Source organism: Sinocyclocheilus rhinocerous, unplaced genomic scaffold (assembly GCF_001515625.1).
Source record: "Sinocyclocheilus rhinocerous isolate Xijiao unplaced genomic scaffold, SAMN03320098_v1.1 scaffold1103, whole genome shotgun sequence".
Classification (NCBI taxonomy): domain Eukaryota; kingdom Metazoa; phylum Chordata; class Actinopteri; order Cypriniformes; family Cyprinidae; genus Sinocyclocheilus; species Sinocyclocheilus rhinocerous.
Genome location: NW_015641443.1, coordinates 285,711 through 302,703, shown reverse-complemented (window position 1 = coordinate 302,703; position 16,993 = coordinate 285,711). Strand labels below are relative to the sequence as shown.

General features: G+C 36.4%; 2 protein-coding genes across 4 annotated transcripts; one reads left to right on the top strand and one right to left on the bottom strand.

The window, feature by feature from the left end:
• Positions 1-271: 271 nt before the first annotated feature.
• On the bottom strand, positions 272-1,556 carry LOC107754941 (thiosulfate sulfurtransferase/rhodanese-like domain-containing protein 1). The gene is made up of 4 exons (XM_016571586.1): positions 1,433-1,556; positions 730-852; positions 486-648; positions 272-361 (listed from the first exon to the last, which is right to left on the bottom strand). Exons 1-4 carry the CDS (start codon positions 1,437-1,439, stop codon positions 307-309), a joined length of 348 nt encoding a protein of 115 aa, XP_016427072.1. The 5' UTR covers positions 1,440-1,556; the 3' UTR covers positions 272-306.
• Positions 1,557-2,698: 1,142 nt separating this feature from the next.
• Positions 2,699-16,570, top strand: LOC107754951 (importin subunit alpha-5-like). Of its 3 annotated transcripts, XM_016571602.1 has the most exons (15): positions 2,773-2,820; positions 2,919-3,058; positions 4,629-4,765; positions 5,236-5,349; positions 5,442-5,541; positions 5,631-5,725; positions 5,994-6,125; positions 6,220-6,308; positions 6,387-6,486; positions 8,471-8,634; positions 9,177-9,255; positions 9,345-9,470; positions 11,724-11,851; positions 11,977-12,152; positions 14,858-16,570. In XM_016571602.1, exons 3-15 carry the CDS (start codon positions 4,640-4,642, stop codon positions 15,043-15,045), a joined length of 1,617 nt encoding a protein of 538 aa, XP_016427088.1. In that variant the 5' UTR covers positions 2,773-2,820; positions 2,919-3,058; positions 4,629-4,639; the 3' UTR covers positions 15,046-16,570. The 3 variants fall into 3 exon arrangements, with proteins under 3 accessions (XP_016427087.1, XP_016427084.1, XP_016427088.1); XM_016571601.1 differs by lacking the exon at positions 2,919-3,058 and having other exon boundaries at positions 2,699-2,820; positions 4,632-4,765; XM_016571598.1 differs by lacking the exon at positions 2,919-3,058 and having other exon boundaries at positions 2,699-2,820.
• The last annotated feature ends 423 nt before the right edge of the window (positions 16,571-16,993 follow it).

The following is a 16,993-nucleotide window of genomic DNA, read 5'->3' as shown; positions in this document are numbered from 1 at the left end:
TGAAATAGCTGCTTCATGTATTTTCTGATAATCGCCTTATTAAAATATATCATATAACAATAATTGATGAGTCATCAAACTACATCAATAATGATTCTAATACACTAATTAATTAACAATCACATCTTAATGAAATATGATTCATATCATATAATAATTGATGAGTCATTAAACTATATTAATAATGACTCAGATCTTTGTAAACAGCAAAATGAGCAATTTCACCTGTCAATATTTAATTTTATCTTCTATTTCCAGATTAAAGGTCCAGTTAAAGTGATTGAAAATGTGGCTCAATTAGTCCTGTTACTTCTTCTCACGCTCTTCCCAATCAATGTATCCGCCTGCATAATGCCGTGCCCTGAAAAGACAAAGAAAACAAGTAGGTCCTCTAACAACAAGGAATATTTAATTAATTGGATCATCCACATGTTATGAGTTCTGGGCTTATAATGAGATCAGTGTGTATGTTTTCAATAGCCTACTTAGAGAATCCCAGACGATGAGCGATTTCAAGAGCAGTCAAACTCCTTTTCCCGCTTCGGCAATGGAAAACTATGTCATCGTCTTCCTTTTTAGGGGCTTTCACCCCAAATTGCTGTTGAAACTGGAGTGGTGGGAGTTTCAGTGACTCCTCAAGCTGTCCCACTGAGAGATACATAAAAAACTGAGAGTGAATGTGCATACTGAAACAAGACCCACTGATTCTTCACTTCAGTAGTGACTTACAAGGAATGTTGACAGAATCAGGAATCCGGCCAGCCTGGAATTCATCTGGATTCCTGACATCAAAAAGCTGCACGCTGTGATTGGCCAGCATAGCTTTGAGCTGTTCGTATGTCACAACTGACACTGAAAATGTGAAAATCAATCAAAATGAGTTCATATAGAGTTGAGATTCTATTATTGGCAATTAATGTTCATTAATTAATGCCAGTAAAAATCATGCAACATAAAAACAGCATTTTGCTAAAAAATCCTGCTATTCATGGTTAGTAGGCACATAAAGGCTGTGGGTTTGGTTAGTGGGATACAAAAGACAAGTCAAACAATTGTTTTGCTATAATAAGCAGAAACAAAAACAGAACAAAACTATTGCTAAGTGGTTTAGTCAGTACAACTGACCACACTTTAAAGCACAAAGCAGTCAATAAATAATTATTGACTGCTTTAAAAACATAATAAATACATAAATACATTCATTCACTTAAAAGAGTGCATAATTTGACACGTGTTATTCATGAATATCATGGTTAATTATCAAGTAGAGATAATTGGCAACTGGACCAAAGTCCAGAGTTCCTATATAGCCTAATAAATGGCCCTTTATACCTGAGATGTGTGTTTTTCGTGAATATGGTGGTTAATTAAGTAGAGCTAACTGGGAATTGGAACACAAAATCTAAAGTTCCTGTAATAAATCACCCTTTACCTGACATTGCAGACTTCACTGAAATACGGCCTCTAAAAGTTATAATGTCTTGCAAAAGATGATCAATTAAATCCACTTATTTTGAGAGGATGTAAGTGCCTCTTCCACCAGCAGCTCTACCTGGATCAGGTTGTCCGTCACTGTGATTGACGGTTGAAGTCTTCAGTCCACATGCTCAGATAACCGGTTTATTGAGAGCAAACACGCACAAACGACGTAAAACCTGAAGAGATACCATCACTGGTGCAGCCACAATGACAGTGCAAATGAAAAGTCGGTCTGTCTGTTACCTGCTTTGACGGGTGAAGACAAGAACAGATTATCTGCTGCCCTCTAGCGACATGTAAAGGACACCTGGAGGATATTTTCAGGAAGGATGAGACGATATGAGGGTACGTTTTGCCTTGTAATTAAATAGGCCTATATCTGATGTGATGTCTACGATGTACAGCGTTAAGGGATTCATGAGATAAAACAACAATAGCAGTGTTGCGCATCGCGTTATCTTATTCAGGTTGCCAGATCCCTATTATTGATGACTGTTAGTTTTCCAAAAATGTGTGATATATAAAAAAAACAATTTTACATGGTTATATACATGGTCTGTATTATACTAAATATTTAATATATGTTAAAGAATACTTCCTTTAAATATAGTTTTGTTTAAACTATTAGATTTATATAAAATCTTTGTAGTGTAAAAAGAGAAACATTCAACATATGATACAGTGCAGCGAAGAAGACTATAAACCTCGTTACTAAGTGTTGCCAGATCTTGCTGGCAAAACACCTGCTCGGAAAATAAATAAATAAATAAGACCATAGTCAACCATAGTAATGTGTGTGTGTATGTGTACACGCACACGTCTCTCTCTCTGTAAATAATCTCTCTTTCATTCGTGCATGTATGCATAATTTGAGCAGGGGACTAAAGAAAAAGAAACCGAATAATCGAATCGAATCGAATAATAATAATTGTATAATGTATAGTGCATAACTTAGGCTATACACTGAGCATATGTGACAATTGCGATCAGTAGGCTATTCAGTTAAACTTTATTTATTTGATACAGAGGTCATAAAGCACTAGCAAGCCGAAATACGTTTCGTTGACCTACATAAACTCAAAACATCTCTCCACCCCGCGATTATAATCCATATTTATAAGCTCCTTTATAAAAACAAACAAACAAAAAAACGACTGGGTTTATTATAAGAAGTGGACATGGCAACACGGTTCGTTACACAAAATTGGCAACACCGAGAACCAGACATGCGCTTCGCACACGATGTCCTCTCCCAGTGCGCATGCGCAGTTTCACTATACCGGCGGAGGCAAAACGGTAGCAGCTTAAACGACGCAGGGATAAACGAGACAGTTTTGACAGGTCAGTGCGCCACTGTGGATTATTTGTGTTTGAGTGGTTTTATTCCATCAATATGATGTTAAATTCAAAAGATAAAAATGTTAAAACATAAATTCAAGCCAGCAGTCGGACAACCTTGTCGTGTGGGTTAGCAGGGGAGCTAACAGAGGCTTCTGCGCAGATCTGGGAGGGGGAGGCTAGTCTGGCGTTAAGACGATATTACCAACAAACCTGCGCTTCAGTCGATGATCACGACCATGTGAGGAGCTAAAATTACATTTTATTGACTTGAATCGATCGTCTCCGCTTCACAGGCGCTATGTACGGTTGGATTGGTGTGTTTGGCGGGGTGTTTTTAGGTGGAGATGGTTGGATGGGTCGCTCCCCTTCACTGCGGGCTCAAGCGCCACTGCCCATGAGAAGCGGGTTAAAGACAGATCCAGTCTGGCTCCGTTTCTTGCTAATATCTTAATTTTCTTTTTAGTCATTTAAGGCAAAACACCACAGGTGAATAGAGTACAATTGTAACTAATAGATGTCACTGTACCTTCCCAGTTGGTTAATCACAGTACATTAAAACAACGACTTTGCATTTCTGAAATATTATGCTTAAATATGCATATGTGGCCATGGCTAATTAAATATACACTAATTTGAATACGTTTCCAGAACAGCAATCTGAACATTAGATAAAACCAGATTTTTTTTGTTTCATTTTGACGACATATTTGGTCAAACAAATTGACAAATAAAGGTTTTTACAATTTTGAATTATTTTATCACTCAATAAATAGAAAAATAATGCACCCGGTGGACAAAAATGAATACAATTTGATTTTGTTTTTTAGGAATTAAATTTGATATAAATCAAGTGAATGATATATGGACAAACCCCTCTGTAAAAACCATCATAATATAGAAAGGAATAAAATTGGAAAGTTTGGTTTAAGTTCTACTGAAGTGGAGATGCATGAGAAAAAAAAACTCATTTTGAGAAAACAGCCTTATAAAGAAATTGAAATCTACAAATGCAAATAGATAAAGTGTTATTAAAAAGAAACACTATTTATTTTGCCTGTTTTCTTTCCACTAGTATGAAAAAGTGTTATGGAAGCAAAATAGGCCAAAATCCCTAAACGTGGCATGAAATGAATATTAACCTTATCTGATTTTTAAAAGCATATTACAGACAGACATTTGGGTGAAAACTACAGACTTCTCTCTGGTGATGTACACCACCTCTGCAATGTTCATCTGCCTCCACGTTTTAGTGCAATGCCCACATCTCAAAATCAAATCAACAACCGATGGATAGAACCATCCAGTCACCAGCCTACTCTTTTTTTTATTTTCTGATTTCTGAATCTGTTACAGTCTGATACATGTCACAATATAGAAGAAAAAACCTATTGCTACTTCCGTTTCATAATGGGGTCTTTATCTTCTTGATCTCGACTGATTTTATTTGCAAGTGATTGAAAGTATCCAAGCTCTGGCTAAAAAATATTGACACAAAACCTCAACATATAATTCTGTTTTCTAGTTTAACTCAGCATTTAAGTGACTGACAAGGTCATTTGAGTAGGTTACAGCTCTGACTGCATTAGTATTGTGTATTTTTGCTGCTGTCAGATTAGTTATGTCACAAACGATGGATGTGCATGTATATCTGGCATTATGATTGATTGGTGTATGTGTCCACTGCCGATAGAAACAAGTGACATTAAATGATCTCTCAAAGCCTGTCATCTAGCTGAGATCACGCAACTATTTTAATGAGTCTTGGTGATTTCTCTTGTGCTCATCTTGCTTTGATCATGTCTTTCCAGCAGGCAACATCATGAGTCAGGGGAAGGACAATGCACGTCTCAAAAGCTATAAAAACAAATCGCTCAACACAGATGAGATGAGGAGGAGGAGGGAGGAAGAGGGCCTCCAACTTCGCAAACAAAAGAAAGATGAACAAGTAGGAGAATTGGAGATATAAGAGTGGCTTTGTGGATCTTTGCTTTGTATCTTGTTATTGTACTCTGATGTTGTTGTTTTTTTGTTTATGTACACGTATATATATATATATATATATATAGTATACATACACATACACACACACACACACACATTTCGCAATTTCGCTGGTACTGACCAGTGACAATAAAGGGCTACTACTACTACTACATATATATATATAATATATACACTCAAATACTCAAACAAACAATAACGTCTTATTAAAATCACAGTATTTACAGTGTTTGAGAGAATCAGCCTACAAATACCTTACTTTTAGTTTATTCTACAGGAGAAAATATTTTAACAATAATAAAACCGTAGCTCGCTTGCTCCTTCAAAGGAAAGAAATGCAACATTAGTACTGATATTTGGCATGTGTTGGTATTTTTATTGAGCACAGTGAGCTGAGAGTTTGTGTTCTTACAGCTGTTCAAGCGCAGAAATGTGGCCACAGTGGAGGAGGATGGAACACTGGAGGATGATGGGATGTTGGACAGTGGATACCTGGAATCACAGGCCAACAATATGGACCAAATCACGGTGAGAAAGATAATAGTTAATCACAGTGTTTTACTTATCAATGAAAAAATCTATAATAGATTATTACCATTTCTGTCTTTCCAACATCAAAGGGAAGTGCTATTTCTGAGGACATGATACAGATGATCTTCTCCAGTTCCCCAGAACAACAGCTCATAGGAACACAGCGCTTCAGAAAGCTCTTATCTAAAGGTGAAAGACCCTGAAGACTGAAATTCGTGCATTTGCATAATCATATTTATGATAAAATGATGCTAATTCCATCTTTAACTCTCCATTAGAGCCTAATCCCCCTATTGATGAGGTTATTGCCACCCCTGGTGTCGTGGAGCGATTTGTTGAGTTCCTGAAAAGAAGAGAGAACTGCACGCTACAGGTGAGCCGAGCATGCTGTATCTAAGTGATATTAAAATGAACCATACAGCCTAGAAGCAGAAGAACAGCCTGCAGACATATCCCGTAAGTCAGAGCAGTGAGACAGTGAGTCATCCGGCATGGATCTCTCCCAGCACATGCTCACACTATTGGAATGTGTATATTCTGCAAGTCTCCTCGCTATCTTTATTTAATCCTCTTGGCTCTTGAATGGTGCATTAGTGAATGCTTTTCTGCAGTATGGTGACAGCCGTCCTGTCTCTGTGCAGTTTGAAGCAGCGTGGGTTCTGACTAACATCGCCTCAGGAACATCCCACCAGACACGCGTGGTCATCCAGGCTGGGGCGGTGCCCATTTTCATTGAGATGCTCGGCTCGGATTTCGAGGATGTACAGGAACAGGTGAGCAGCTTGCTGAAGGGGCACAAATGGACCCAGATAGGTATAAAAAAAATAGGACTAACTTTGTGATTGAAACGGTCTTTTTGCACTGCAGGCAGTGTGGGCTTTAGGCAATATTGCAGGTGACAGCACTGAGTGCAGGGACTATGTTCTGGACTGCAATATTCTACCCTCTTTAGTACAGTAAGTCATGCAACCATTTGTTTTAGAACAACTGTACTGTTGAGTAGTTATTCTAATGATGCAAATTCTCATTCTCAGGTTGTTGGCTAAACAAAACCGTCTGACTATGATGAGGAATGCAGTTTGGGCTCTGTCTAACCTGTGCAGGGGGAAAAACCCACCCCCAGATTTTGCCAAGGTAAAAGTCACCATCCATCCAGTTTCCATGCAGTTCAGTACAATTTATTTGTAGAGTGATTTTTACAATATACATTGTTCCAAAGTAGATTTCTAGAAATGGAAGAGTAGGGATGAACAATATATCTCTAATATATCTGTTAAAAGACTGTTACAAAATAAATGTTTTTGTTTGCATAATATATGTGTGTGTGTTCTGTGTATATTAATTATGTATATATAAATATACAAACATACAGTACGTATTTTGAAAATATTTACATGTATTTACATGTCTATATTTATATTCATACAATTTATATTATAAATAAAAAAAATTGTAAAACATTTTTCTGAAATGTATATATGCATGTGTGTGTTTATATATACATAATAAATATACACAGCGCACATACATATATTATGTAAACAAAACTTTTATTTTGGATGCGATTAATCACGATTAATCGTTTGATATATACATATATTTATTTATTTATTTATTTATTTATTAGGATCAGGATTGGATATTTAATTGTGCCAAGCTCATTTCCCCTTTTTTACATTTAGGTTACCTTTACCATCATCTACCGCTAATTTTAAAGACTAATAATTTACGCTGTTGAATATAATCTTTAATGAATATCCATTTTTCATATTGTACATTATAATGTTGTGATGCTCAGATTCACTTGTAGCGATTTAAACAGATTGACCTTAGTTTTGAATTTATTTATACAAAGTAGTTGAGAATTTAGAAGAAAAAAAATTTAATGTGCCATTTTTTTATGTGATTACATAAAAAAAAATTGTTGGTGTGTTGTTATCGGACTTGTAACATTACTGAAAAATGCAAGATAATTATAATAACAATGCCTTACAACCTACCATTCAAAAGTTTAAAGTCATTATGATTTTTTTTAAAACAATTTTAAACAAACTTTTATTCAGCAAGGACGTGTTAAATATAAACAAACTTGTGTAGTGTTACAGTAGATTTCTGTTGCTAAAAATGCTGTTCTTTTGACATTTAAATTCATCAAAGAATCCTAAAAAATGTCTAATGGTTTCTGCAAATATATTAAAGAACACATGTTTTCAACATTAATAATAAGAAATGTTTCTTGAGCACCAAATCAGCATATTAGAATGAATTCTGAAGGATCATGTGACACTGAAGGCTGGAGTAATTATGCTGAAAATCTAGCTTTGCTGTCACAGGAATAAATTACATTTAACAATATATTAAAATAGAAAATAGCAATTGTAAATTATAAATATACTTCATCACATTACTTTTTTATCATAGCCATGGTAAGCATAAGACGTTTTTTAGTGTGTGTTTGTGGAGTAACAGTGGTTGAGGCTCAAGTTGAGAAATCTAAATATTGCAGGAAGGGGCAACCCACAAGCAACTGTCACATTATTGTAGCTTGAGACATTTGACTAAAGCACATAAATTATTAACAGCCAGAGGCCTATCTTTACAGTTAGAGCGGCTGAATCTGTTTGACTATTAGCTGTTATTGTACAAAACACTCTTGCGTTGCTTTCAATAAAAGGATCTTCCAAATTAGTGTATGTAAATGAGGAGAGCATGATAGATGAAAGTGCCTGATAAATGATTAGCAAGCACATAAACAGCCATAGTCAGTTCTTGCTTCATTTCGCTAGCCACAAACATCAGTGCTATTGCTGTGGGTGGCATGCACACGTGTCATCATGGTCATGTTTGCTCAAGCTAGAACATGTTATGAATAATTATGCTTAATTACTTAAGTTAATGTTGATTTGATAGTTTAATGATAATGTGAATTCATTTTTGTTTACATTACAATGACATTGATTAATGTATAATAAACAAAAAATAAACATTTTTATTAAACCAACATAAATCAACATTAACTTGATTATTAAGTAATTTAATTAAATCTAATTAAGTCACAAGAGTATACACACCTTTAAACTTAAAGTGATATCTGAGTTGTATTTGATTTTTAATGCAGGTGTCGCCGTGTCTCAGCGTTCTGTCCTGGCTGCTCTTTGTGAATGATACCGACATTCTGGCTGATGCATGCTGGGCTCTTTCCTATCTGTCTGATGGTCCCAATGAGAAGATCCAGGCTGTTATCGACTCAGGAGTCTGCCGCAGACTAGTGGAGCTGCTGCTGTAAGACATGAAAAACAGATGGAAAGAATAATGAATATTTTAATCCAGTGATTCTCAACCATTGTGACTCCAAGACCCAATTATCAACAACAATATTTGAACGCCCCATGACTCTTTCAGTCGTTTGTGATTTGCTTGATACCAAAAAAAATTTAGAGCTTGGCATAACTTTAAAAATGTATATTCATTATAAAAATGCACAATGAGTTATAAGATTTCATACATTTATATGACCTTTCAAGTCTATCTCGTATATCCAGGGTTTCCAAGACTGTGGAAACCCTTGTTCCTTAAAGAAAACAAGTAGTTAAGTAAAAATAAGAAATATCTTGGTTTTTAGTTGTTTTAGCTGATTTTTACAATCTTAAGAATTAAAAATTAAGAATTTTGCTGAGGCTCCCTAATGGACCCAAGCCCCTCCAGGTTGAGAACCACTGGCTTAGGCTTTTAAGATAGCTTCTCTCCTTTGTATTTTTATGGGTGCTACTTCAAATCCTTAGAATGACAGCAGTTTTCTGAGCTGTTGTTTTTATGTTTTCCAGACATGCAGAATATAAGGTGGTGTCTCCTGCTCTGAGAGCCGTGGGGAACATAGTCACAGGAGATGACCTACAGACTCAGGTAAAGCGACTGTACTTTTTTGTCCTCTGCAGTAATGTTGTAGCCATTACATGCTTAGGGTGTAACATTATTTGTTTTCTCATGAACAGGTGATTCTTAACTGCTCTGCCCTGCAAAGTCTTCTTCACCTGCTGAGTAGCCCAAAAGAATCCATTAAAAAAGAGGCATGTTGGACCATCTCCAATATCACAGCCGGAAACCGTGCACAAATACAGGTATATGCATGTTTACAGTTAACACATGAATGTTAGTTTGGGGGGTTTTCACACCAGGCTCATTTGTAGCATTTTTAGTCAACATTTGAAAGGATACTATGGCAAAGTTATTGTATTCCTTATTCAAACTGACTTTTTTTTTTCAGGAATATATGGTTGACCTGAAGAATGAAAGCTATATCATACACTTGGAAAATAATGAGCTATATCACCGCTTATCGACACTAGGGGTGTGACAATACATTTAGCTCACGAGATGAGACAAAATACAGATACTTGGTTCACTAGAACGAGACGATATTTTAATACTATTTTTAAGAAATTTTCAGTGACAAAATATTTGTCTTTTAATTACAAAAAGTAAAACAATGCAGTTGTATTTTGAAATATTTTAACTAATCTAGGGCTGCAACTAATGATTAATCAGTAGATTAATCAAGTAATCAACTGATTATTTTGACAATTGAGTAATCTGATATTTTTTAGTAACGCAAATAGACCTTTTTAATTAAGGTCTATTTGTTTAATTAATTAATTAATTAAAGTTTTTCTATCTAAATAAGCGCTAGATGGACATCTTTGACCATTGCGTCTCGCAGCTTTTTTAATGTGTTGCGCTTCTCCATTCATCAGGCTGCGACAATTGATACTATTATGCGCGTCTCGTGTTTATAAGAGCAAAAAATTCTGATTGGCTAGTAATTAGGGGTGGGGGAAAAAATCGATACAGCATAGTATCGCGATATTTACACAGGGACGCCAAGTATGGATCTTTTATTATACTATTTGGTAGAATAACAAAATCAATATCTTTACAGTCCACTAGATGGTGGTGTTGAGTTTTTTTTCTAAAATCCTTTAATGCATGGCAAGCCATTGATTATCCCGCTTATTCCATGGTCATTTGCCAGTATTGACAACTTAAAGCTGTTTATGATGTTGGCAGCGCAATATTTAACCGGAAGGGTAAAAATGACGGTTATTTTCCTCAGTTACGGCTCGTTAGCTCTAGCTTTCTGCCCGCTTCAAATCAGATACAGAGATGAAATAGTGCGGTAAGACCACATTTATTTGAATGAATTATCGATCGAGAGAGAGATGACAGTTGTGTGTGTGAATTACCTGCGTCTGTGCCTCTCTTTACAAACTATGAAGCTGTTTAGTTACTTAGAATTTACCTCGTTGCTGAGGAAGATAATGAAACGATCTAGTATCTATGTTATTTTATTAATAATAGTCGCGAGCCAGCACCATCAATAAGTTTCTGTGTGTGCGCTGTGCGATTTGCAATCTCCGACCTCTCTCCCTCTCACTTATGTGCGAGTGGTGTGTGTGTGTGTGTGCATCAATTAAAGCAGCGCATTAATATAGAATGGTGATTAAACTGGCTTGGAACTACATGGAATGAATGAAAGTAAAATACTAAGAGCACAGCAGTGCATAGTATACCTGTTGTAGCACATTGTTTACTTTAAAAGTACATGTTATGTTTAATTTAAATGTAACATTTTTATTTTAATGTAAGACTGTTTTATTTATTTTAAATTTAACAGTAATTTACTTTCAAAAAATCCCCAAATGCTGAAGGGTCTGCACAACTTTTTTGTACAAGTTCAAGTTGTATTGTAGCACAGCAGTGCATACCTGTTTACATTTAATTAAGGTGGACTAGACTAGACTGTAATACAAATAGTTGAGTTTGCCAGGTGCATACAACATTTATGACAGGTTTTCATGAAAGTGTTGGTCAGTTTGTCTGCTTGACAATCCCATTTTGCACTGCAACAATAAAACTGAAGTGAGATAAACTGAGAAATGCTTCTTTTTAGTTAAAACAGATGTTGCCAAAGTTTTCGTTTGGGGACATAATATGAAGTTGGAAAAAGATAATAAATTGCAATATATTGCAGAATATCACAATAATATTGTATCGTGACACAAGTATCGTGATAATATCATATCGTGGGGCCTCTGGTGATTCCCACCCCTACTAGTAATGTTAGTTTGGTTGAGAGTGAAAGCTGTGCTCCTCTCTTACCATTGGTAGGCGAACTCATGGACTCAAAAGTGATATCAAAAGGTTTTTTTTAAATGTAGGATTATTTTTTTGCACAGCCAAATGCTGCATGCCGGAGAACTTTAAGCCCTGAACATTGTAACATTTTAAGTCCTTGTTTCGGAACAAATCGAATAATCTACTGTTCTGTAAATGTGTCTGTTTCTCTCTCACAATCTTTGTTTTGATCTTTGCAGATGGTGATAGATGCAGACCTGCTCCCCCCGTTGATAAATATTCTGCAAGTAGCCGAGTTCCGTACAAGAAAGGAGGCAGCGTGGGCCATCACAAACGCCACATCTGGCGGTTCTGCTGAGCAGATCAGGTAAGACAGATCACTGCTTTATCCTGCTATTAACATGTGTCTCCTGTGACAGTTTGTGATGAGATCAATTCCTGCATCAGCAACCAAGACGGCTTCATATTTTAATGCTTTAATCTTCTCCTCAGGCATCTTGTTGAACTTGGTTGCATCAAGCCCTTATGTGACCTCCTGACTCTGATGGATTCGAAGATCGTACAGGTGGCACTGAATGGCTTGGAGAACATCCTAAGACTGGGTGAGCTGGAAGCTAAACGAGAAGGAGGAATCAACCCCTACTGCGCCCTCATTGAAGAAGCGTATGGTATGTTTGTCATCACACTTGCATGTGATTTTCCCATATATATAAGGATTTCCATATTTTTGGACCTGAGAAGTATGACCCCCCCTACGTGAATTGTATAAATTCACTGAAAACTAATAGTCTCTGAGCGGCTTGGTTCACAGTAATGAATGCTCCACACAAACACCATCTCTGCAAGCACTGTGAGTTTGGGTCGCTTATAATGTGCACTCATAAGCATAATTAACTCATCATACTCATGTGACTTAATTATGTATAATGAAAATGCAGTGAGAATCATAAATCTGTTGTCATCAAAAGAAAACTGATGAAAGATTCTGACACAAATCTTGTTTTTAATAGTGTACATTTATAGCGTGCACAAACATGAGCACTAGAAGGTTTCATTCTTTACCAGTATCTGCACTATTTCACCAAAAGCACTTTTTAAAAAATTTGGTAGGCGAACTCATGGACTCGAAAGTGATATCAACAAGTTTTTTTTAAATGTAGGATTATTTTTTTGCACAGCCAAATGCTGCATGCCGGAGAACTTTAAGCCCTGAACATTGTAACATTTTAAGTCCTTGTTTCGGAACAAATCGAATAATCTACTGTTCTGTAAATGTGTCTGTTTCTCTCTCACAATCTTTGTTTTGATCTTTGCAGATGGTGATAGATGCAGACCTGCTCCCCCCGTTGATAAATATTCTGCAAGTAGCCGAGTTCCGTACAAGAAAGGAGGCAGCGTGGGCCATCACAAACGCCACATCTGGCGGTTCTGCTGAGCAGATCAGGTAAGACAGATCACTGCTTTATCCTGCTATTAACATGTGTCTCCTGTGACAGTTTGTGATGAGATCAATTCCTGCATCAGCAACCAAGACGGCTTCATATTTTAATGCTTTAATCTTCTCCTCAGGCATCTTGTTGAACTTGGTTGCATCAAGCCCTTATGTGACCTCCTGACTCTGATGGATTCGAAGATCGTACAGGTGGCACTGAATGGCTTGGAGAACATCCTAAGACTGGGTGAGCTGGAAGCTAAACGAGAAGGAGGAATCAACCCCTACTGCGCCCTCATTGAAGAAGCGTATGGTATGTTTGTCATCACACTTGCATGTGATTTTCCCATATATATAAGGATTTCCATATTTTTGGACCTGAGAAGTATGACCCCCCCTACGTGAATTGTATAAATTCACTGAAAACTAATAGTCTCTGAGCGGCTTGGTTCACAGTAATGAATGCTCCACACAAACACCATCTCTGCAAGCACTGTGAGTTTGGGTCGCTTATAATGTGCACTCATAAGCATAATTAACTCATCATACTCATGTGACTTAATTATGTATAATGAAAATGCAGTGAGAATCATAAATCTGTTGTCATCAAAAGAAAACTGATGAAAGATTCTGACACAAATCTTGTTTTTAATAGTGTACATTTATAGCGTGCACAAACATGAGCACTAGAAGGTTTCATTCTTTACCAGTATCTGCACTATTTCACCAAAAGCACTTTTTAAAAAATTTACTAGTTATAGTTACTAGTTACTTCTCACAAATAGTAACTGAGTTAGCAAATGAGTTACATCATTATAAAAGTAACTAATTACCAGGGAAAGTAACTACTGTTACTTACATTTTTTTTTTCAAATATGTCAAATAACTTGGATGCCCCCTATATTAAATATGTTAAATGTCTGAAATGGACACTAAATATTATTATTAATAATTGTATTAATATTGTAGTATTATTATAAAACATTGTACACTAATCTACACTATTTTAATGTTGCTGTGGGACAATGTGAGAGACACCTATCAAATTCAATATATTATTGTAATTATTATCATTACTATAGTGGAACAATAAAACACAATAGATGTTGTTTTTGAATGTGAAACTGCAACTTGGGCCAGTGATGCCTCCTTGTGGACAAACTATGTAGTGCAAAAAAAAATAAAGAAAGAAAGAAATCAAGTCTCGAGTGTACAGAGTACATGCAGTTAAAAAATCTGCCTATAAGGTCTTCCTGCAGTCTCTCGCCAAAAAAAGTTTTGTGGTTTAATGTTTAAAGGCAAAGAAATTAAGACAGACATGAATATTAATATTGTAATTCTACTGTTTTTCTGTAAAATAAAAACAAAAAAGTTAATAATAATAATATTGGTGTTATTGCAGTGTTATTATCCTAGTAGTATATTTCTTTATCTGTATGATTTTAGTAATATTTTAATAATAATAATAATAACAATAACAAAAAATGAATACAAAATATTTCCAATAATAACAATTTACTGTTGTTTTAATGTCATATAGTAAGTTTTTTTTTCTTTATTCGTCCTTAGCTGATCATATGCCTGTAATTGTTTCTCTGGGGTCTTCAGACCCTTCATTACATCCCAACCTTTCTACAATAAATCTTTGTTAATGTTAAGCAGTGTTAATCCTGCCAATGTCTTTTATTCCGGAGATCAGATTTTCACATGTTTGTTTTAAATGTTCATGTTCATATTAATATATAAAATAGTTTATTTACATTTTAAGTTTGAACTAAAATGTTACTCTCAACAACTAAAATCAAGTAAAACAGACAAACAAATTAATGAATTGGCACAAAATATAGACAAAAAAATATATATTATTCTATAAAATATGTGTAATATTATATATGGGTCTACAAAAAAAAAGACAAACCTTTTCCTATTCCTTTCCATCAGGGTTGGACAAGCTGGAGTTTCTACAGGGTCATGAGAACCAGGAGATCTACCAGAAGGCTTTTGACCTGATCGAGCGCTACTTCAACACAGAAGATGAAGATCCGGCCCTGGCCCCTGCTGTTGATCTCCAGCAGCAGCAGTTCCTTTTCCAGCAGTGTGAGGCTCCCATGGAGGGTTTCCAACTTTAACCCTTCCCTTCACCCCCATCTTCTCCAAGCAATCCACCCTGGAGGGTGAGCGACACCCCCACTGACCGAACAGAGCGAAGGATTTAACAAATTAACATTTTAATTAAGGTGTGATATACAAGAGCGTGTGTTGCCGGTCAACCTATTTCCCCCCTCTTGTCCTACTTCCCTGGCCCGGTCCAGAACGATGGCTCCATAACTATAGCGACTTCCTGTCCTGATGTGGAAAATGTGACCAGTAGATCTTTCATATGACTTAAATATCCCACTTCCTTCATTGAACTGTCATTCAGCCCTACAAAGCACACATATCCCATCAGTCCCTCAGCCCAATTCAGGAAAACTGCATCCAGCGATGACTTAACAGAAGCTGGGAAAGCACAGCTCGTGTGACGTGACTGCAATATTGACTCTGCATCTGCTTTCCATCTGTTGTAAAACACTGGACTGACCGTGTGACTGTGTTTGCATGTCTCTAAAATCCCCCCACCCAAAAAAAGTTGCAGCCAACATGCGCCGAAAAACTCAAAAGGACGTCTGATAAATGCAAGGCACTTGTACCTTCTCAATTGACCCAGACAACTCAAAAATGGACTGAGGGGTCCGGGCTTTCCGACTGACAACGCCAGTCAGATGGTTTCTTACTTCGACTTGCATCGAACATGCATTCCGACAATGACTGAACTGTACAGGTTCCGTCTCTTTTAGGGTTACACATTTGCACCTTTGGAATTCTGGGAGTTGGAGTCTTCCCGCTCACTGAGACTGCTGGACAGACAAAAAGACAGATCCTGTATCCTGTGCATTAGACCATTTGATACTTCAAGAGGACATTTTCCCATGAGCGTCATCTTCATCGGCACTTTATGTTCAGAACAGACACCCTTTGTTTAGATTCGAACCTCTGTAGTCCGTTTTAGGCCCCCAAAGCGCTTCTCAGGATATTGAGGTGAAGAGGAATGGCATGTACCTGCATTACGGGATGTGCTTACAGAAAACACTAAGTATTTGAGCGCTGCCTCATTCTGGCTGAGAAAACTCCAACCCTTTCAAAGCTTCCGAAAATTGAGCTGAAAAGGCTTTAGCTTCCCGACATGTGTGTGAGACAAACTTAAATATTAATGTCTAATCATGCTGAATGCGCACACACGTTCAGACACACCACATTTTCCGAGTGACTAGAACTGTATATGGAAAAATACAGAGCAGAAAATTGTTTTGTTGTTCGTTTTTATTTTATTGTATTTTTGCGAGGGTTAGAATCTCTTAATACCGAAGGTGCCATAATCCTCATTTTAAAAAAAGGAGGTGGAAAATGACAAACAAATGAACTTTAAAAGAATTTATCAACAAATTTGAACTTAAGATTTACTGGGTATTAGCTCAAGATATGATGATTGTTGTCTTATTTTAATGTCAGATTCTTCCCAAGAGATGACCAGCTCTTTGTGTTCAATACTGCTGTCGTATTGAGATTGTGTAACTGTTCTCTGTTACTCCATTTGCATAAATGCCGTTTCATGAAGCTCGGTGGTCAAGTGATTTAATTTGAGATCTGTATAGGACTCTTATTCATCATTGCTTCATTCACAGAAGGGCCAGTCATTATGCTTTCATTCTTCATGTACGGTTAACCTTTTTGACTATGCTCTAATTTTTTCCTATGTAATTTAGTGCTAATAGCTATGCTATTTTACTTCTGGTTGGTCATTTTAATCAAACACAGACAATAAACATCAGCTTTAGGAGAACCTTAAAGAAATAATTCACTCAAAAATGAAAATTTGCTGAAAACATAATCACCCTCAGGTCATCCAAGATGTAGATGAGTTTGTTCATCAGAACAGATTTTGAGAAATTTAGCATTACATCACTTGCTCACCAGTGGATCCTCTACAGTGAATGGGTGCCGCCAGAATGAGAGTCCAAACAGCTAATAAAAATGTCA